General features: G+C 40.5%; 1 protein-coding gene across 1 annotated transcript; it reads left to right on the forward strand.

The window, feature by feature from the left end:
• The first annotated feature begins 3,285 nt into the window (after positions 1 to 3,285).
• On the forward strand, positions 3,286 to 5,397 carry gdf3 (growth differentiation factor 3). The gene is made up of 2 exons (XM_058622470.1): positions 3,286 to 3,644; positions 4,409 to 5,397. The coding sequence occupies exons 1-2, from the start codon at positions 3,350 to 3,352 to the stop codon at positions 5,260 to 5,262; spliced, it is 1,149 nt and encodes a 382-aa protein (XP_058478453.1). The 5' UTR covers positions 3,286 to 3,349; the 3' UTR covers positions 5,263 to 5,397.
• The last annotated feature ends 17,998 nt before the right edge of the window (positions 5,398 to 23,395 follow it).

A 23,395-nucleotide genomic window follows, 5' to 3' on the forward strand; every position in this document is an offset into this window, starting at 1 on the left:
CATCGGATTTATTCATTCATTTATGTATTTGAATTGACGAATGTCTGCTACTTCTCCCTCTAGTGCACACTCATACAGTGTAACTGCAGCCTCCTGCTCTTGACCACTGTACATACTGACCTGTACATAATGATTCAAATCAAAAAAATCATCTTTGATTGCCAACTATATTAAAAAAAAATCATTGGAACCGGTTTGATGTATAGTGTTTACATGGACCGTACAGCTGAACGTGTCAACATTCTTTTCTGGAAATATGTTTCTACTGGTATGACATTTTCACCAGGTGTCAGTATCAGTATCATGTTTATCCATAAATTAAGTTGTGTGTAATAAAGTGAAATGACACAGGGAATAAGTATTGAAGCCAGGAAACCAGCTGAAATATGTCCGTATTTAGAAAGCAATCCTGCTCCCTATCAGTGCAAATTAATATCAGCTGGTTTGTTCCTATCTGATGGCCTATTAAAAGGTTTCTCATTACCAGGGTATCATACAAGAAGCATCTCATCACCGGTACAAGCAAATACCTCTCTCAAGGCATTTGCAACCTTAATGTTGATGGCATTGGTTGCAGATGTACAGTACTTCTAAACCTCTGAATGTTCCAGTGAGCACCACTGGGACAAATGGAGTTGTCCAAGAGCCAAGGACTGCTCACAGAGAGCTTCAGAAAGACCTGGAATTAGCAGGTAATGCACTCAACCCGCCATGGCCTCTATGCACACTTACTACACAAGACTCTGTTGCTGAAGAGAAAGCGCGTTGACGTTTGTTTAAAGTTTGCTCCACAACATTTGGATAAACCTATTAAAACACTGGGAGAATCTCAAGATCAAAATTGAACTCTTTTGGATGCCTTCGCACACACCATGTTTGGAGGAGAAATGGCACTGCACATCATCCCTAAAACACCGTACCAGCGGTGAAGTTAAGAGGTGGGAACATCATGTTGTGGGGATGTTTTTCAGCATATGGCACTGGCAGAATTGAAGGAAGGATGAATGGAGAAATGTACCGAGACATTCTTGATAAGAATCTGCTGCCATCGACCAGGATGCTGGAGATGAGACGAGGGTGGACATTTCAGCAAGACGAAGATCCTAAACACAGAGCCAAGGAAACAGAGAAAGTAAATAGAGCTGCTAGAATGGCCCAGTGAATCACCAGAATTGAATCAAATAAAAAGAAATCTATGGAAAGAACTGAAAATCAGAGTTCATAGAAGAGGCCCCCAGAACCTTCAAGATTTGAAGACAGTTTGTGTGGAAGAATGCCCTGTGTCATTCCACTTTATAACATACTATTTATTTATTTGTATGTGTGGATTACTTGGGTTGTTACTGACATCTGGTGAAAATTTCATGTCAATAGCAATTATTAGAATTGGAGAATTAGAAAAACAATTACTGAGAAAGACGTTGACATGTTCAATACTCATTTCCCCCACTGTATATAAAAAGTGGGCGTAGCAGTTTTCCAGTTTGCTTGTTGCGGGTTAATCAGGAAACAAGAATATACTGAATAGCCACCACGTGGCGACTCCAATAGACACCGCTTCTCTCCTTGAATGGAAACCTACGGGAAAATAGGTCTATATTCTCACTTGATTCAAAACATCAAAAGATTTCTCAGGAAAATCTTTACTGCTTTTAAATGCTCTCAACCACTAGTTTCAGCTCCTCCTAGATCATTATGTCAGTTTTGTAAGTATGTTAGTATGTTCCCATGTAGAGGAAATAAGCATGACACGCGAGTGGACACCAGTGTGATTGACAGCTGGTATTGTCCAGTCGTGCCCAGTGTGCAGGTGCTGCCTGTGAACTTTGGGCTGCAAAACCTCAACAAGGCACTGAATCTTGAGGCTTCAAATCAGTAATTCATGTTCTTATAGGTGAGGACGTGACCTGTTGTCTCTTGGGTGTTTATCAGAGCGTGTCAGCTCCAACATCATACCATAAGAAATGTCTAATGTGTAAAAGTTAGTGATACCTCATGGGTGAGACTGAACACTGTGATAAACAGAGGACTCACTTCAGTGAGTGACCACTAGGTGGTGTAAAAAACTCTGCAGTAGATCCCTGCACTGGAGCCAGAGGCCCAAGGAGACAGCACAAGGGCCGGGCTTCAGGCCAATTACCACATCATGCCCGCGGACTCGGGTCAGGCTCTGGCTTTTTTGAACCTGCCAATTAGAAGAATGTGTTAAACTTAAACCAATATAAATGGCGACACCTGAACGCACCCTCCCCGCTCCATCTCACTCACATAACTGTCACTCAGATTCACAGATCACATGACACTGATCCCACTCCCGCTGCTTCAAACATTTTTCTAAACTATTGAAAGGAAATGAAATATACCTACTTACACCATTAAAAGTGCTCAGATGAGGTCGGAGGACTATAACTGCACTGAATCTCAGTCATTAAGTTCAATAAATTTATGGTCTATTTAACTTCATCCATTAAACAAAAATATAATAAATATAGCCTAATACCACTCTGAAACCCCCTAATCAAGCTATTTTAATGGTAAATGATCTGGATTTTTATGGCTCTTTTCTAGTGCTGATGACCACTCAAAGCTACTTTTCCATTCACCCATTCACTCAGCACATCTATGTGCAGCACACTCACACTCACTCACAGGCTGTCGGCACAGCCGTCAGAAGCAAGCGTTTTGCCCAAGGACACATCAGCATGTAGACTAGTGGAGCTAGGAATCAAACCCACAACCTTCAAGTTGAAAGACGACTCGCTCTACAATTGAGCTATCACTGCCCAACATGTCTGCAACACTAACAGCCTACATGTTGTTATGGGAGGTTGTAAAAAAAACAACAACAAAAAAACATCAGGCTTGATTTCCCTAGTGCCAGGGGCCCAGTGCTGGGGCCCAGTGTCTAGGCCCGTGCAGGCCACACACATGACCTCTGTCTTGACCCTTGAGTTTCCCTCACACAGGAAGTGGACACATCTGATTCAGCTGAAATATTTATAAGATGTCACAATTTTTTTTCTATTTTTGACCTTTAAGTGACATATAGCATCCAGTTGTTTCATGTGTTTAATATAAAAATAAAACCCTTACACAACATAAATTAAACTTGATAACTTTGGATTTACATAGAGGTTTTATTTTGTACTTTACTGCTCTGAGCACCTGACCTGAGATCAGTGTCTCCGTGTCCCCGCCCCTCCTTCACCGTATCTCCGGCCCTCCTCCTCATTAACATAATGATGCAGCTGCTCAGCGGGAGGTATCAGAGGTTAAAACTAACGTACTGCGCCTTTCGGCACAAAAACCACATCAGGTGAGGAACCAGCAGTGACACGTTAATCCCAACATGAGGCCGACCTACCTGACCCGTGTCCTGCTGCTTGCAGTGTGTTGTTGCGTGTGCGTGTGTGATCTTTCACACGTGGAGGACATGAAGAGCCAGGAGCGGTTCTTCCTCAGCTCCCTCGGGCTCTCAGGGCGGCCCCGGCCCGCGGGGAGCCACCAGTCCCGGCGCCACGTCCCCTCTCCGCTGTGGAGGATGTTCCGGAGGTCAGAGAGCGTTCAGGCGCAGGAGAGTGACCCGTGTATGGTGTCAGAGTACGGAGTCCGCGGTAACATCATCCGATATGTACAAGACCAAGGTATCAAGACTGTATATAGACATATGAGATTGAATTGTTTTTATACAATGTAAACCATGGCAACAGCCAGTTTCTGCATAATATAACGTTTCTGACCATTTTACTGCAGTTTCTTTAACTGCACTCTTTTATTATAACCACCATTACCAAGAGATGTGATTCATGAATTAATCCCAGCCCAATTTCACGCATGTTATTTTGTATTTACTCTGTAAAAGTGTGTTTAGCGACCCACAAATCCAACACAGTCTCTGACAGAATGTATTAAATGTAAAAAAACACCGAAAACTATAAATCATATTTAATTTCTTGTACTTCTATAGCCGAAAAGGTGAAGTAATAATAAACTGCAGGGCTTATGAGCCTCAACACCTTTTCTTATCTGTACACACAGTTTAAGGAAAGAAACACATTTTATTGATAGATCACTTTTATTATGACACAAAGGTCTCAAAATTGAAATGTCTATTTGCAATGTCTCCTAAAGCACATGAAATAACGAAACATAAATGTAAATAATGGTAACAGGAACAGGAAATGGATAAATCCTTTCACTGTGTGTTAATTCATTTTAAAACGGAATAAAATAACTCCCAAGAAAAGAGTCAAATATGTGTTATCGTAAAGACATTTGAAACACTTGAGCCTCTGTCATGTCTAATTCTTATTGTCCTCCTTGCAGGTTATCAACCTCTGGTCTCTGCAAACAACAAGAAACTAAATAAACTGTGACAAAATCTAATCCCCCTGCTGATGTTTTGCAGGCAGGCTGGTGTCTGGGTGGAATAGCGTCTGTCAAGCTTGTGTGGAGAAGCAGCTTTTCTTCAACATGTCTGTCCTGCAGCCTGTGGAGTTGCTGTCTCTGGCTCAGCTGGACGTCAAGTTCCACTGGAAACCCTTCAGACCTGCGAGCCTGCTGCAGGGCCCTCGCACCCTCAGCGTGTCTCTGTATAAAGTGATACGAGCCACGCTGCGGGGAGCCAATCCGCAGGCCAATCGCAGACTCCTCCTGTCCCAGTCCATCCAGCTCCAGCCCGAACCCATCTCCATCACCATGGACCTCACCTCGCTAGCAGAAAACTGGCGTAAACCAGGGCGCAACTATGGTTTGGTTCTAGAGCAGCTTCCTCTCATCGCAGGCCCAGAGGAGCTTCTTCCTTTTCACCCTGGGAACTCCCTCCCGTTGGAACCAGCCTTCACGCTGCCGCTCATCCAGGCCTCTCTGGTGGCCGTGTCCCTCAACCCCCACCAGTGTCGCTCCAGACAGAGGAGAAGCGCCGTACACCTCCCTGTGACACCCAGCAACGTGTGCAAGGCCCGGCGCCTCTACATTGACTTCAAAGACGTGGGCTGGCAGGACTGGATCATTGCTCCACAGGGCTACATGGCCAACTACTGCCATGGAGAGTGTCCGTTCCCGTTGAGTGAGAGCCTGAACGGCACCAACCACGCCATCCTGCAGACCTTGGTGCACTCCCTGGACCCACACGGCACACCTCAGCCCTGCTGCGTCCCCATCCGCCTCTCACCGATCTCCATGCTGTACTACGACAACAACGACAATGTAGTGCTGCGACATTACCAGGACATGGTTGTGGACGAGTGTGGGTGTCGATGAATTTTCACGTCTACAGTTGGAAGTGTTGAATTCCTTCTGTCACTGCAGTAACAATATCAGTGGTTTTAAAGAATGTAGCATCTTTTATGAACAAGTTCTCAGGTGTTTTGAGAGGCATCTTTTAAAAAAAAAACATGATAATAATAAAAAGTGGAACATGACACACTTGAGGGTTGGTTCTGAAACACGAGCATTTTTATTAATCCACTCCATCACAACAACCTCAACGTCAGAGTACCCGCTCCTACTTGGCTTGACAATTTTATGAAATGATCAAAAAACACGAAGTTTAATTTTTCAATTAAATTTTCAGAGATAAAACCTACACTACAGTCAAGCTGTAGCACAGTGTGAAGTAGCAGCGGCACCACAGCAAATGAGAGAGCAAGAAACCTTTAAACCTGGCTTTAAAATCAAATCATGTTTCATTATTGTTAATTAAATAAAACTGCAGTACAGTTTCAGTCAGTTTGCTATTTCAACATTCTTCCACTAGTACAATTTAGAGGTAACAGGGACTTAGATTAGAACGATATTTTCCTCTTACCTAGTATAGATCACTGCTCTGCTTGTTTAGAGCTGTTGTGTCACTTTCATAAGTGATTCAGTTAAAATATAAGATGTTTGAAAGAAAATATTCACTAGTAGCCTGGAACAGGAAAATTATTTTGTGGGCCAGACCTAGAATCAGGCTTATATAGAGCAATACTACTGTTTATTTATTACATTCTTTTAAAAACATGTGGAGCTGCTTGACTGATATTTTCTTTAGTCCACTGTTAAATTAACGTAAAGATGTGTGATTTGCTTTGACCCTATTTTTAATTGTCTGAAGACCAGTCTAAAAACTTCTAATCTACAGTGATATGAACGCAACATGTATGTGCAATATGGTTTACAAAGTAGTTTAAGGTAGAAGTTATTGTATATGAAAGACAAAAATCAGCAGTTTAAACCTTGATATTGATACAAAGGTTCGCAATAGAGAAAGATAAGCACACGTATGTAGAGATTACAGATTACAGAAACAGAGAGTTTCGGCCTTTAAGCATCACCACTGTTCCCCTGTGATACAAATGTTTCACTGACAGTCTCCGGCTACTCTTTTATCTACCTAGAAATTAACTCTCTTATCTCAACTTCCTGCATGATAAGACTCCCACCTCCTCCCCTCACAGAGCCAGACAGACCACTGGGGGTTGCCATGACGACAGCTGATCACCACGGCAACCGGGAGAGGCTGACAGGTTTTTAGTAATTAGTGCGAGAGGGTGAGAGAGATTTTTAGGTGTGAAAGAGTGAAGAGAAACATGTCCAGGAAGCTTGTTTTGACTACATACATGTTCCCACTGAGTCATTCAGTGTTCATTTGAAGGTTGGGTTAAAAAACAAAACTTTAATTCTTTTTTTTTTAAAGTCAAACTCTGTTTGTTATAATCTGTATAAGAAGTATAAGATTGACGATTAAAGACATCAGAGTGAAAATTGGGGTGCGGAATTCAAGATGCTGTGAAAAATACAGTTTTGGAGATACATTTCTGAAAATTCACCATGATAGGAAAATATTGCCATTTTCATGAACACTGAAGATTTATTTAGCAAGAATTTGCAAGTATATGCTCACAGTGCTGTTGACGGTCAAGCATTTCAAGCAGGCAAGCATGCTTTTATTGCTACAAAGAATAATATACATTTTGAAAAATGTCTGGCCCTGTGTCACTTTTGGAAAAATCAAAGAACCACAGAAGATTTATGAGGTTTCATTTAGTGGCAAAAAACAACATAAAAGTCCTGAAAAGCTGAACATTATTGACACAATGTGTCTGATATATTGGTTTTCATGTGTGAGTTCAGTGTTGTCCTTTGAAGAACTTTACATATCAACATTACAGCAGGATATTAAATCTCTGACATTATCAATCTGATCCACTTCAGCTTCTAATACACTGTCATGGGGGATTGGAGGCAGGGTGTCACATATATAGATAATCTAATTCAGCAGCAGATGTGAGCAATTCTTTGTGTTTTTAACACATAAACTACCAAATCAACAATGTATGCATGCTTAATTGTACATTTAACAATATGGGATGATTTGTTTTGCTTTGACAGCAGATTAAAACAAATCCAAACATTTCTAATTATTAAAAAAAAGTTTGATCTTAAAGAAAGGAAGAGTTTTCTCTACCATTCAGGTTTTGTTTACCCCCCCGCCCCCCATGTCCTTATACCTTCCTGTTATAAATTCTGCCAGTTTGCTCACTCACAGTGTTCCCCTCTGATGTGTAATATCAGTGAGCCGAAACAGAAGATGAAGGAAAGTGAGAGGGAGGGGGACAGCAGGGAGAAGGGAGTGAAAAGGGAGACACCTCAGGCACTTCCACAGAACTTTGCTGTCAAAGACAAAGTCATTTCCACTTCTCCCTCTGGGGCTGAGTCCACACACCACTCTCAGATTTACAGAAGCATTTGTCTTCCTGTCTCCAAAACTAAAACACACACTCCGTCACTCTCTCTCCCCTCCTAAATGAATCTTCACAAGGTTACGCACACGGCACATAGTGAAATGATCTTTATTCTGCTTTACACCGAGGCTTCTCTTGCTCTGAGCAAAACATTGTCCGTTACTGTTAGACGCTGGTTTTTAAGAAAAGGGCACACGACTGTTTGACTTGTTTAAGTTTGATGTTGTCCCCCTCAGGATGAATTGAGTCACTTCACTTCATATTTACTTTGGTTTGTTTTAGACTCAAAATGGTGCTTGGTGGTCAGATGTTTTCAAGTTGCTCTCGAACAGGACTTTTCAATCCTGCATGTTTTAGATATTTCCAAATGGTCAGCTCATCAACAAGCTCTGCAACAGCGGCGTCTTTGCATTAAGGGCCGTGTCCCACCAGAGGGCGCTGCTGTGCAGGGGAGGATTATAAGCTTTTATGTTTTCCTGTGTCAAAAATGTCGTGGAGCACAAGTTTAGAATAAATTCAACATTGTCCCCACAGAAATGTCGGCAGTTTTCAATTGAGGAACGCAATATCCACTGTAGACACATCGTGTAGTTGTATGTGAATAGTTGGTTGTGCCGGATGCTGCGCGTCCTCTGTTTCCGGTCGGTGGGGTCCGGCCAAAATATCCTCCCAGCGACTGCAAGTGTTGTGTATTGCTGAGCTGCTGCGCGTGCTTGCGCGTGTACAGCGCACGCTTCAGTTTCGCAGTGGGGCCGGAAGTTCAGGGACCCAGAGCGCTTCTCATTGGTTGATTTGAAGCAAGGGCGGCACAGGTTTGTGCACGTGAAGGACCGCAGAGCGTCATTCCTCTTCAGAAAGTGAGCGGTCAGTCTAATTTAGTTTTATTCTAACTTGGAATTGATAATGTAGTTTACATATTGTTTGAATTATAGTGGAATTTCTGTAATGCGTAAATGGCGATACGTGTGTGTGGTGGCTTTGCATGTGGGGTGTGCGCCGTTCATGCCATGAGTCGTCCATTGTTGTTATTGTTGTCACATTGTTTTTTTTCGATCTTGAGTGTTTGATATTGTGAGATTTTGAACACTGCTATTTGGTGGTGCTATTGATATGATAATATATGTCATTAGATTGGCATTGTGTGATGGCATTGCTGTGTCAAAGGTGCTGTGGTCCCCTCTCTCACGTGCTACTGTGTTTTTTGTCGTGAGGGTATATGAGAGTAATATGTGGTATTTCTGGATTGCTTTATAAGATTTTCCTGCATGGCCCCACCAGAATTTCCAGACCAAAATTGCCACTGCTGTGCAAAAGCCTGGTAATGACCCATTCATTGAAATCAAGTGTGTTGGAGTGGGGCAGTGGGTCCCAAGGACCAGGATTGAGAAACACTAGTTTTAGGCGTTTCCTTGATTCACCACACCTGATTCAAATGAATGGCTCGTTATCAGGCTTTCTGATTAGCTGACCATATGAATCAGGTGTGGTGGAGCGGGGACACATCTGAAACATCTTACTCTGGAACAGTGTTTCTCAGTCCTCATCCTTGGGACCCACCGCCCCTGCATGTTTTAGATGTTTCCCCGCTCCAACACCTGTGATTTTAAATAGTCGGCTCATCAACAACCTTTGACAAAAGCCTGGTAACAACCCATTTATTTGAATCCGCTGTGTTGGAGCGGGGAAACATCTAAATCATGCAGGGCAGTGGGAGAAACACTGCTCTAGAAGATTTATCACCACTGAACGTGTCTTTACTTTTGTGACGTTTTGTTCCCTAATGCCTTTTATGGCAACTGAGAAAACTAACAGCTGCTTGATCTGGTGATTTAAACTGGGATGTCTTATAACTAGATAGAGTATAATTCCGTGTATTGTGGACTACAAATAGTAGAAATCAATGCACACACACACTCGGTAATCATTTTCTGTGCACATTCATTGACTGGTGCCACAAAATGATATAGATCTTGCTCGGCTTGTTCAATGACGTCTAAATTAATAATCAATACCAGCTGTGATGGAGGCTGATTCCGCAGCCATCCGGCCTGAATGTAGCTTCCTCACTCCATCTGTATTTCTGTCTTCAATCCATGACCATTCTTCCATGCTACAGCACAGAGTTTTTTGGTGAAGCCTGATCTGTCCATGACAGTTTTTGTATCTAGACTGAAAACGTTTTTATTCAGAAGTCCTTTTAACTAAACTTTTCTCTGTTACTCATGGATTGTTCTTTTCAACTTTAAATTCTTTCAAATATTTTTCATTTTTGGGTTTAATGTTTTTCTATGGCATGGGTTTCTCAATCCTGGTCCTGGGGGCCCACTGCCCCGGACTAATTGAATCAGGGGTGTTGGAGCAGTGAAACATTTAAAACATGCAGGGCAGTGGGTCTCCAGGACCTGGTATGGTAATAATCTATAATCTACCTTTGTGTATGAAACATGCTTTATAAATAATACTGCCTTGCCTTAATCCTAAGTGGCTGACTTTAGCATGAACTGGAACTCCAACTTTAACCAACCCCTCAGGTTTGTCATATGAGACCAACATTCATCTTTACATCTTAGGATTTGTTCTTCATGTCTCGTGTACATGTAAGATAATGCTGTAAAATGCTTTAAACATCTGCTATGGTTAGAGTTTTGCTTGACTTTGACTTTTAGAAGATGTAATCATCATTTACACCATACTTTTTGTGTAAATGATTTTTACACTGTTGATATTTTTCTGTTGATATGTCTGTTATATTCTACTATTTATTTAACTTTACTCCAATTCAGATAGTATTTGACATTTCAATTCAGTAAACCATAATGTTTTTTTTTTTATTCTTTGATTTAGATGAAGTTTAAATACAGCAAACAGTGGGAAGGAAAAGTCAGAATCAGCTTCTACTGGATCAGCTATGGCATAAAACTGTTGCTGGCTTTCCATAATTGAACACCCTTAAAGTGAACGCCCTTTATCTGCTTTGACACTCGACTACATTTGAGATCAAATGCAAGATTAATTCTTCTTGAGAGGTGGTTGTAGTGGAACATAGGACAGAGTGGAATTGCCTTTATTTCAGTAAGGGATCTAAGTATTTGTGACAGAGTGGAAATGTTCTTCTGTCCACCAGCAGGGGGCAATGTGGCTTCAGCTCAAAGACCAGTAAAGGTATATGTGTGCGTGTGTGCGTGCATAAACTCTTAGCTTGATTTAGCTGGTTATCAGTCTGAGCTGACCACTACAGAGACCATTATTACTGATATGAATGTAGTTGTGTGTCTATGTCAAGCTCAAATATAAGTTTTAATTAATTATACATTAGCATTTCATTTAAGAGTTGGCTTATCAATAATATAATCAAAAAAAAAAAGAAACCTGTATTTGTCCTGATATGTCACACTGTATGCTTAAGCAATATTGCAATGTTTAAGGAAGTGTAAAATATACTGATCTTTTTTGGGGGGTTCCCAAACAAATGTTATATTTCCAAAACCTTTCGATTTATGTAAACATGTTTTAAATACCATGCACAAAATGAAGTTGTGATTAATTTACCATCTCTTGGAAAGTGTTCCAGATATGTCTGTAAATCAGTCTTGTCATGATAGCTTATAATTGCCATCTTTAAAACATGAGGGGTTTCTCAATTGTGGTCCTGTGAACTCACTGACCTGCATGTTTCCCTGCTTCAACACACCTGATTCAAATGAACGCGTCATTATCAGGCTTTTGCAGTGCTTGATGATGAGGTTTTTATGTGTTGAAGCAGGGAAACATGCAGGGAAACATGCAGGGTCAGTGGGTTCTCAGGACCAGAGAAACCCTGCCATGTAGAAAGTTTGGGAAACACCGGTCTAGCTCATATCAGACAGTTTGGAGCTGTTGCCAGTGCTGACTGTCAACATGTCTTCACAAGGGATGCATACAACCAACAGCTTAGTAGCCAATAGGAGCATTATCTGTCTGAACCGCTCTGTGAGTGGTCAAAGTCTCCTGTCACGGGCCAGATTGCCCCAAGGCTGTAAACCAAGGCTAGCAGAGGTGCAGAAGAGAGAGAAGAGAGTTGGTGGGCTTATCGAGGCCGGAAGTGTTTATCCTAACAAACCGATAAATCACTATGTTTTCTGAGCAGTAGAATTTACCTCTGAAACATTTTCTGAGCACTTCTTTGTGTTTTCAGTTGTACTCCAACCTGTTTACAGTCTTGCTTTACTAGCTAAGCTTGTTGTTGTTCACTTCTGTGTTCAGTATGGAAATGTTGCCGGGTCACAGAAGTTGTGTGGAACGGACAGTTCTAGCACGACTCTACTCAGTTTATTTTGCTTTTCCATTAGGGAGGGTACCTGGTACTTACCTGCTCTGGTGAGGTTCCAAACGAGCTCAGACAATACTAAAATGTGACTACAACAGACTGCCGGCCCACTAATTGGCAGAGAGTGTCGTCACTGAAATAGTCATGAGAGTGTGCGACGTCCAACACAGGAATCAAATACAACAATGGCAAACTGTAGATCAGTTAAAAAGACTTCAAAATCCCAAAAACATGTATTAATCTCCAACATTTATTACGGACATTTCTAACACATCACAACCCCTTTTGCCGTATTTTAGTTCAGTGACTGTGTCGGCCTCTTTGCCTCGGTCATGCAGGAAGTACTGATCTCATCTTTTTAATTAACTGATTCTAATGATCCACTACACTGCAAACTAGTTTGTGTGTGTGGCGTATAAAACGACATCACGGCAGTTTTGTGCAATTACAACTCCACCCACTTTGTGGAGGTACTATATAGTAATGGAAAACGGCGTGCATGGTACCCAAACCATGTAGAGTCAAGCCGTGTGATGCCGAGTGGTGCTAGAACTGTATAGTGGAAAAGTGCAATTAATCAGCGTTGTGTGAACTCATTTGAATTAGGTTTGAATGTAACAGACATTTCCCTGTATTTAAAAGCTGGGAACTACAGATTTAAGGCTATTATAAAATGATTACTCTGTAACACTAAACATATGTTGCCTGTCCCAGCTTTAAAAGTAAAACTTGGTTTATTATTATCATTAGTATTATTATTACATGGCAGAAACCTTGCTGTGACGCTTTGTTCACGTAAAATATGTAAATAAATATTTGACACTGCAAAATTTGACATGTTAATGTTCCCTGTAACTTTGACTACATGTTACTTAAGAGTCACAACTGGGACTGTGGGCACCACTGATGGGAGCAGATGATCACATGAGTGGCAAAGATGAATTTGAGGCACTGATGTCCACAGTGAGTACTGTAATACACCATGTAATACGACAAGCACTCTGACTAATGTTCTGTCAACACACACACACACTCGCGCACACACACACACCCACACACACACACACACACACACACACACACACACACACACTTCTTGGCTTGCATGTCTCTAATCCTTTTACAGTCTATGTCACACTGACATACATTTGGCGCGCACACACACACATACTCACTCTCTCTCTCTCTCTCTCTCCCTCGCCTAATCAATGGTAATGCAATCTCTGTGTATCCTGCCCAGTAACACAAGCAGCTCTGTCATTAACATGCTAACCTACACCTTTGGTCACACACACATACGCGTGTTTGCATGTAGGAACATGTACGTACAATCATCGGCACACTGGGCCAGATGTTGTGATCACTGTGCTGTGAAAGTCTCAACAAGAATGTGAGATAATTAACAACGTTTAAAGCAAATGTCTATTTTTTACTATTATAACCAATTAATCATGTGGCTTTGTGTGTCTGTGTGTTGCAGTGAGGGCAGAAGAAAAATATTGCCATCCCTGCTGTTCTACAGAGCTTTACTTCAGGCTCATTGTGATTTATAAAGTTTGTGCAACATGTTAAACGCCTTATAAGCTTAACAGGAGTTAACATTCGTTATGTAGATACTAACACAACTCCACTGTGGCAGATATTATTTCCTGTTTTCCTGCACCAAATACTGTAGCTTAAAACTAGGGATCAACAGCATCAGCTATAAGGTGATACATTTGTTGAATGCAGCAATAGTTGCAGCTTGATGATACATATTCAAATATGGTACAAACATTCAGTCTTACTCACTCAATTGAATAGAAATTGGTGGTCAAACTTCAAAGTCACTGTCCCCTCAGAAAACATGATTTTGGATCCTTTTAACATTACATTTCTCTTCAGTCAAGAACATCTAAGAAAAGTATGAAAAGAAATGTGTGGACTGAAACTGCATTAGTGTGCTGAGGCATACAACTGGGAGATTTTTAGTTCTTTAGCTTGTTAAACATGTTAACCCTTCTGCTACCATCCTGTTCACCGACAGGATTTGGCATGCGTACTTCTCATTACCATAACTCCTAGACCGTTTTTCCTATCTAGGAAATTCAAAAACTATGGACTGGCGATCTGTCCAAGGTGTACCCTGCCTTTCACCCTATGTCAGCTGAGGGTAAAAGATGGATGGATGAATACCGACAAGCAAAGAAATAGAGCTTTGAACCCATGTACTCATTACTGTAGCCATCAGCGGTTGAATAACTGCCGTATATTGAAAGTGAAATTTATCTAGAAAAAAGGGGCAGCAGCACTCGCGTATTGAACATAAAATCAATATAAATCCAGACGGCCTGAATATCATGATGCTCATAAGAGCGTTAAACATGCAGTGGCGTGGTTGCCATATTTTCTGAAAATATTTAATGCGATGCTACACTTATACCCGGTGTTACACTGTGCACAAATACATCCGCATACATAACTGTCCCACTGTAAGTTTTAGTTTTTATAGTTTTAATTTTCACATGTCAGCAACAGGCAGAGATTTAAAGTAAGAATGTGTCAGAATAACAGACAGTAAAGTCATTATTTTTGTGAAATATGCAGCAACAACATGTGTGCGAGAGCTAACCTTAGCCAGAGTTCCCCGTCTTGCTTCCTTGTCTGAGATGAAAGTATCCACACAGGCATTCCTGTCATGGTCCATCGTCAACGTCCTCTTCACTTACAGGTGTCTGTATATTTAAATGCATTTCCTCTGCAGAACGTCGTTTTTCTTCTCCTCTGGGAGGGGTACTGAGGCTGTTTAAATTTGTTCTCATTCAGTATTTCCGACACATAGTTGCTGCTCGTTTTGCTTGTGTCCTGTGTGTTGATTATTTGGCTGGGTGACAGTGGGGGGACCAATAGTTCAAAACATAAACACAGTTTGAGGCCCTCAAATGAAAACGTATTTTGTAAATACATACTAGCTGTTTATTAGCATTTTTTTATTTATTTATTACACAAGTTGTGAACCCTGCCCCCACCCCTCAGGTCATTTTATGTTTTATTATAATACATACTTATTTTTTTATTTTTTTGTTCTTTATAGAACCTTTAAGCTTCTGTACTGCTACCTATTAGAGTGAAATTATATATACAGGCAGTATTACAGTGTTTAGGGACATGATGTGTTTGCTCAGGTGTGGACTAAATGAAAATACAAACAAACATAAAAATACATTGCAGAGACAAAGTCATTTAACACAACCATTACACACATATAGTGTTCAGTTTTGGTGGACTCTGCTAACAAGGTCAAAAGCAGTTCAAGCACATTACATTTAAATGTGTAATAAGTAAATGCAAAGGTCTCTGAGTGCAGTGCGATGTATTTTTTGTTACACTGATCAGACCACAGAACGGTTAGTGCAGGATAAGAGGAATATCGTTTTTATTGCACTTGTCTTTAATAGTTTTCTTCAACCCCCAGTCAAAATTGCTCCCAGCAGCTTTGTGAAAGGGTCTTAAGATGAAAAACTCTTAGCTCAGAAGTTTTTGGTACCATTTAGGAGATCTCCTGGTGGTAAAATATAATACTCTGTGAATATGGCCCCTGGACGTCAGCGTGAGTTGTGGCTGGTGGTGTCCTGTAATGAGGTGACAGCAGGTTCCACCAACACACATTTTAACACACACACACACACAGAGTTGAGACGATTACCCCTGACCCTCGAGCCTGCATACGTGTGTGTACGTGTGTGTGGCAGTTTGGAGTACTTAACTCAAGGCGCACACTGCTTCACACTTGGACAGTTCAGTGCATTCACATTAATTCTTACACAAATATGATTTTAATGAGCTTCAATGAACATCAGTGTCAGTTATTTAGACACTTGAAGATCTTGTGGTCAATGACCCTCCCCAGGTTAAGGAGCCATATTTATGGAGGATATTTTTGGTCACTGAGCCAGTGCCATGACAGAAGTGGAACTTCTACCACGATGTTCATTAGCTTAATTACGACTGGAGTATATTTTATACATTTTGTAGGCCATTATGTCCGTTCTCTGCATGGCTCCCTGTTGTTTCAGGTAGTCATTGTCGAGGTTTTGCTCTTTTTTTAGGTGTAGTTTGTGGAATCTTTGCAGGATTATGCAAATACTATACTGAAATGATTTTGATGAAACTTGGGTGGGCGAGTGCAGGACAAGGACAAAGTCATTATCTTTAAGAGTGGATCCAATTAAGGGGGTGTACATTGGATTATTATTTTTTTTTTCCTTTGTCACTTTGTCATCTGAGTCTAGAGTGCTAGATGAAATTTATTGTGGATCCAGATCATGATCTGTATTTTGTGTTGGTGGAGGTGATCGTGATCGGCGGTGATCGTGATCGTGATCGAATCTGACTCTGACAAACAATGCAATAGATTTTGTTATCAAATGTTACCTTTAATGAAAATCTCCACTGATTTACATAAATACATTTATAAGCACATGTGAACTATATGTCTGAAATGGTAAAACACACCTGTGGTCATGTATGTGTGATGGCAGTTTTTATTTTTAATGTTTTTGACCCTTTGGGCGTCTTGAATCACTGTTGGAAGAAAGCCCCCCCCCCAAAAAAAAAAATCACTGATCAGCACGATCAGCACATGCAATATTAAAATCACAAATTCCCCAGAGAAACAAATCCTTTTCTGAACGAGGCCTCAGTGTGTCTGAGTTTGGAGTGATGGAGGAGGAGTCGCTGCCAGGAAATCTTTTCAGATCTGCACACACTAAACCAGAGATACAACAGGTATTGAAGATAGGAAGACGTATATATAGATCTGACAGAGGTTGAACACCCTGTGTCTGTGTGTGTGTGTGTGTGTGTGTGTGTGTGTGTGTGTGTGTGTGTGTGTGCGTGTGCGTGTGCGTGCATGCATGCACTGGCGAACACGTACACTGCAGTGTTTTTTCCCCACTGGGACTTTCAGACCAGCAACCAGTCGAATTTACAGCATATTGATTAAATTAGCATTCGTTCCACAAACTGAATATTAACTCAGCCAACACACGCACACATACTCGCACACACACACACACACACACACACACACACACATTTGCATACATGCACACATCTTTGTCATGAAAATGTGCACACAGGTCATAATGAATTCTCTCTCTCTCTCACACACACACAGTAGGCGTACACAGCAGTGATTAATTTCTCCTCAGAGAATGAAAATTGACTCTTTAGAAAAAAATCCTTGGTCATAAGGCGGAAGGTGCGTCTGGTTTGTAGGTCAGTGAGAAATGGCGACAGGCGATGATCACCTGTCCCCTCCCACAGGAAGAAAGGGTTGGTTTTTTTCTCTCATTTTATTTCCCTAGGGAATATTGACAAAACCGACGTACAGAAACATCCAGCACCACGTTAATGCAGGCAGCTGTCCAGTACTAGTCGGTGCACCTGAAACAGAGTGAGGCCAGAACCCATGTGACTCATTGTGTTAGCAAATGAAATCTTAACATGAGTAAAACATGACAAATATTGTAGTAAATCACCACACATCAACTTGCTGCTTAGGAGTGTGTCTACAATAACAGCAAAAATCCTTCATGCAATACAATACAATTTCACAATAACATTACTTCATGTATCTACAGTAAAACAGTTCCAGTACTTTAAATATATACAGCAGTGGATCTCAAACTTTTTATACCAACCAGAGAAAGTATTAAGCTCTCCAAGTAACACCATTATACCATTATACAGTGGCACCAATACGCAGTCTGGTCAAAATTCCTCAGCTCCAATCCGATCACATACCCTGGTTTATACAGTCGAAGAGTAGTTCTGATTTTCCTCCAAGTACCACCAGAGGAAGGTTGCATACCACTGGTGGTACACATACCACAGTTTGAGAACCAGTAACACAGCAACAGTACATCATCATACAGTGACAATATATCACATATCTACAAAAACACAATAACATTACTTCATATATCTACAGTAACAATACTTCATGTATCTATAGTAACACTATTTCATTTATCTACAGTAACAATACTTCATGTATCTATAGTAACACTATTTCATTTATCTACAGTAACAATACTAGATATATCTACAGTAACAATACTTCATGTATCTATAGTAACAATACTTCAAATATCTACAGTAACAATACTTCAAATATCTACAGTAACAATACTTCATGTATCTATAGTAACAATACTTCATGTATCTATAGTAACAATACTTCATGTATCTAGAGTAACAATACTTCATGTATCTACAGTAACAATACTTCATATATCTACAGTAACAATACTTCATGTATCTATAGTAACAATACTTCATATATCTAGAGTAACAATACTTCATGTATCTATAGTAACAATACTTCAAATATCTACAGTAACAGTACTTAATGTATCTACAGAAACATTAGTATCTATAGCACAACAGTATACTACTTAATAGTTCTACAGTAACAATACTTTATCTACCGCATCACAAGAATACTTCATATCTAGAGTAACAGTATTTAAGTATCTACAGCACCATTGTAAGTATACTTCATATACAGTATCTACAGTAACAGTACTATAAGTATCTACAGTGACACAGTAAGAATACTTCATATATCTACAGTAACAGTACTTTAAGTGTCTACATTGACACAGTAAGAATACTTCATATATCTACAGTAACAGTACTTTAAGTGTCTACATTGACACAGTAAGAATACTTCATATATATACAGTAACAGTACTTTAAGTGTCTACATTGACACAGTAAGAATACTTCATATATCTACAGTAACAGTACATGTACTTCATGAATCGGGAAGTGTCTCTGTCACTCTGTGGCTCTTGTCCTTATGTAGGACAGACGGATGTCCTTGTACACTGTCTCATAATCAGTCCTTCTTTCTGCAGGTACTGAAGCTTTGGTCAGACTATTGTACGTATGCTGTCTAAAGGTGAACAATAAAAATGAACAATCAGAGAGGCTCTCCTGAATAAAAGAACATTATGTTAATTCTGCGCTCTCTTTAAACAATACCTGCAATTTAACGGATTCTTCTCCCTCTGAAATCAACTAAAAGGCATCTTACTTAAATAATTAAAAACAATCTCATTAAAATGCATGAAACTCCTTGATATACCAGCCTAGCAGGAGACTAATGATATGCACTAATTAGGCTTTTCGGATCATTTGCTCCCTCGTTCATTCCACCGTCTTTCGTCCTCCTTCTGTCCCTGTTGACAATTTTCATTCATGAAATTCCATCATCATTATTTCTGGTCATTTCATAATGTCATCATCGTAGTTACATTCTAATTCAATATCAATTCTCCTCTCATTTACAAATCTGACGTGTCTTCGTCTAACAGGTAAACGGTGAACTGTCGACCAAACATTCAGTTGATACGGATTTTCAGGGTTGAGCAAAAAAAAAGAATCCAAAGTTTGAGTGACACTATTTAAATTAAATGAAGTGCAAGACACTGTTTATCATATAATAATCACATCATTTAATTTGTGTGTGTGTGTGTGTGTATGTGAAGAACACCTTTAATGCCAGCAATGCAGACTATGCCTTGCAAATATATGTAAAAGATGTACAGTTCTGTATTTCTATAAAGGATAAGAGAACGTCCTTCATCATGGATTATATCCCAACTGTCAGTCTGCTTTCATGTTAAATATACACAGGTTTAACTGTATTGATTGCAATGGTTGGTCTTTCTCCTTTCTTTTGTTTTTGGTGATCAACATATCCCCCAAAGCAACATGAAAGTTAATCATATCCAGACATCAGATATCCCTGTCCATCTGGTTCTCCTGGCAGATTTAAAGCAAACAATCAAACTGAACATGATTGTTTGTAAAACCTGTGACAACACGAGCCATGGCGGGGCCGGCTTTCTGGATTTCAAAGAACAACAGAGCTTCAGCCGGAGTGAGCGGAATTAATCAGACATCTCATCTAGACTGAGATTCAAATCCTTCTACACCTCTGCTTAAGAGTTGAGATTGTAGTGATTCTTGTCGGTTACAGCAGTTATACAGGAGCAGCTTCACGGCTGACAAACTGTGTCAGTTCTGGATCAACCACAGTGTCATGGAAATAAGTTTTTTTTGTCATTTAACGAGCACCATAACGTGACACATTTTCCATCTAAGGTAGTTTTCACACCTAATAGTCTCTCCGCTAGACTTAGTAAGATTGGGGACTCAGTCTATTGGCTCAACTTCTGTTTCCGCCACACGAGCAAAACATGGCGCTGCATCAAATCATATCGGACTTGTTTTTTTTATTTTTTTTATTTTATATACTGCAACAATGAGCTCAGCCTTTAATCCCGGCTATCGTTCTACACACGTGTATGTTTTGGTTGTGTTTACCCACAATGCCCTGCATTATACCAACAATGCCCTGCATTGTACCCACAGTGCGCTGTATTTGGTCCACTTGAAGCAAACCTAGACCTATATTTTTTTTCGGTGGACCAGAGTTCGCTTCTTTCTTGTGCGGCAGAGTTCACTTGCTCATTCACACCTCCCCAAACGAACCGGACTATCTGAGCAAATGAACTAGGGTTGGATGAAGAAAGGCTGGTGTGAATGCACACACTGTGGTTTTCCGAAACTCAAACTCTAAACAGCTGCTGAGAACAGAGGCTTTCACATGAAGCAGGATATAGGAAAAACACACTTGTTTTGGCTCATTTCCTACCTCTCCTGTTTGCACACACATCCCAGAGATGATGATGAAAACCCATATTACACGATGGAGGCATCAGCTGAAATGCTGCTCACTCACTTTAAACAAGGGTGTGTCTTGTGTTGTTGAGCTGCAGTGTGGATCCAGAGACGTTCAGTGTTCCAAGCAGCAGCAGTGTGAGTGATTGCCAATCAAACCAAATGTTTCTTAACCAGTGATATTTTTTTGTTCACAAGCTGTTGCTTCCCTGTCCAGGAGAGAACCACCCGACATGTCTTCAACTTCCTCTCTCGTTCTTGTCTATATTTTAATGCATCTCCACTGCAGTCATTTTGCTTCTCTGGTTAAGATGTTAGTGAGGCTGTCTAGGCTTGGTAATGCTTGAGGAACTCTTCTGGCTGTGCTACGTGCTACTTTATCGGGTCGTTGGCAGTGAGTGACACAACAGACCAACACACCACACCAAAATATAAACAGTTTGCGTCCCACAAATGAAAATTTGAACCATTGTTATCAGCGAAGCCAGTATTTTCTTTTTAATGAATCTATTTAATCTGATGATCATCACTGTTGTTTTGTGACCGACAATAATACATTTATTACATATGCAGACTGCAGAGCCTGAATCTGTGTCTCTACACTCCACACCTCCTCTTACAGCTTTCCTCACTGCTGTAAGATGTAACATGATGCAGTTATCACCATGGAGATCACTTAGAGCTGGACACTGGACAGTGTCAAGACTCTCAGCCTCTCTCTCTCTCTCTGTCTCTTTCTCTCGCTGTAGATGTGATTTCAGTGTTAAGAGCTGCAGAGAGCCAAAACAGATGGACGCCACTGAAACGCCTACACTAGAATTTAAGAAGTCAAATTCAGGCGGCCGGATTCTCAACAGTAGCTATGCCTCAGAAGAAACGTGTGAGTGTGAAATGACAGAGCTTACATAAACACAAGCTCAGCAGCTTTGTGTTACCAATAAAGGACCCGCTTACAATAGAGCAGCAATGTTCAGCCTTTTAGAATTAATTAAACTGAGAAGCTAGAGCTTACAAAGGCAGAAAAAGACAGCAAAAGCTAGTTTGGTTACGTAAGCTTGATGAAACGGTGTGAGAAACATTTGAACTTCAGTATCCTAAAACAACACTCTCCATATGAAGAGCTGTGTGGGTATCGCAAACAGAAAAGCGAGAAATTGGGCCTTTATAAGAATTCAAGCTTTTTGATGTTTTGTTATTACTCGATGCTGTTTAATGAAAAATCTGCGTGCTTTTAATGCTGAATTTGACACACTGCTACATGAAAGTTAAATACGATCACAGCCTTAAATGACAAATAACAACAAAGAGTCCTATTTTCTGTTTTAATTAGTTATTTTTCCATTTCCATTTAATAGAGACCCAACTGCTTACTGTTAACATGTTTTGCAATTCAGTCAGTGCCATTTTGTGATTTTCAAATCAGGAGAGAGAATGGAGCTGAGAAAGAAGCTGATTGATCGCTGTCTGTGACATCAGATGTCCACCACGCCACAGCCACTTAATAAATATGCATTTAGATTAGGGCTGTCCATAGAAACAAAGTAATCTCACATTTTGGAATTTGTTCATCTAGATTAATTGCTATTAACAGTTTGCTTTTCTCCTAATGACTAAATTAAGGAGTAATCAGACAGTGTGCATTTCAGACACATCTCTCTTTCTAAACACAGAACGACACGTCTGCATCTGACAGTCAATGTCAATAAATTGTGCCGTGACACCCAGGTAGTAAACGTTTGTTTCATTGATGGTTCTGTCGCTCAGCTTCTTAAAATGAAACCTTCCTCCCAACAATCCCTCACCTCTTAAACTACTATCTCTTATGGCATGTTTCCACTGGCATAGTACCTGGTAACAGGTACTTGTTTAAGTACCTGCCCTGGCAAAGGTTCCAAGAGGAGCTGAGTGACGTCACAGGAAGAGACGTCCGACACAAGAATCAAGCCGAACAATGCCGAACTGTAGATCAGTTAAAAAGATTTAACATTCCCAAAAATGTGGGTTAACAATTACCAGAGAAATGTCTAATATTTAACAGAGGAGTCTGGTGTATTTAGCACTTTAACACTGCTGATCAGGGCGCTGTATTTCAGTCCAGTGACTGTGTCAGACGGAGTCCGTGCTCCGGTCATGGAGGAAGTACTGAACAAATCTTTTTAATGAACTGATTCTTATGATTCAGTTACACTGAAAACAACTGCTTTACAAGTCACTAGTCACTCGTTTGTGTGTGTGTGTGTATATAAAATGAAGTCACGGCAGTTTCATGCAGCCGTGCAGTGATGACTCCGCCCCCGTTAAGTAGTAGTGGAAAAATCATTGCACACCAGAAGTAAACAAATTTGTGCTAACTGTGTTAAAGTGCGTTAACTTTCACGGGCCTAATTTATACACATTTGCTGAAATGACTGATAGCATTGTTTTTCTGGACAGTCTCTTTGGAACTATCTAGTTCTCATATTTCATCACTGATCTTGGTCTGTAATATCAAACGACTGCTAAAAGTCTTTCCATCATTCAATTGTTCTCTGTTGTCCACTGAGAGCAGCATACTGTACATGTCTCGGTGACACATGTATGTGTGACTGCAGGTCCACTCGTATTACAGTGAGGGTCCCGAGCGGTC

This window comes from Solea solea, chromosome 2 (assembly GCF_958295425.1).
Source record: "Solea solea chromosome 2, fSolSol10.1, whole genome shotgun sequence".
In the NCBI taxonomy this organism is placed as follows: domain Eukaryota; kingdom Metazoa; phylum Chordata; class Actinopteri; order Pleuronectiformes; family Soleidae; genus Solea; species Solea solea.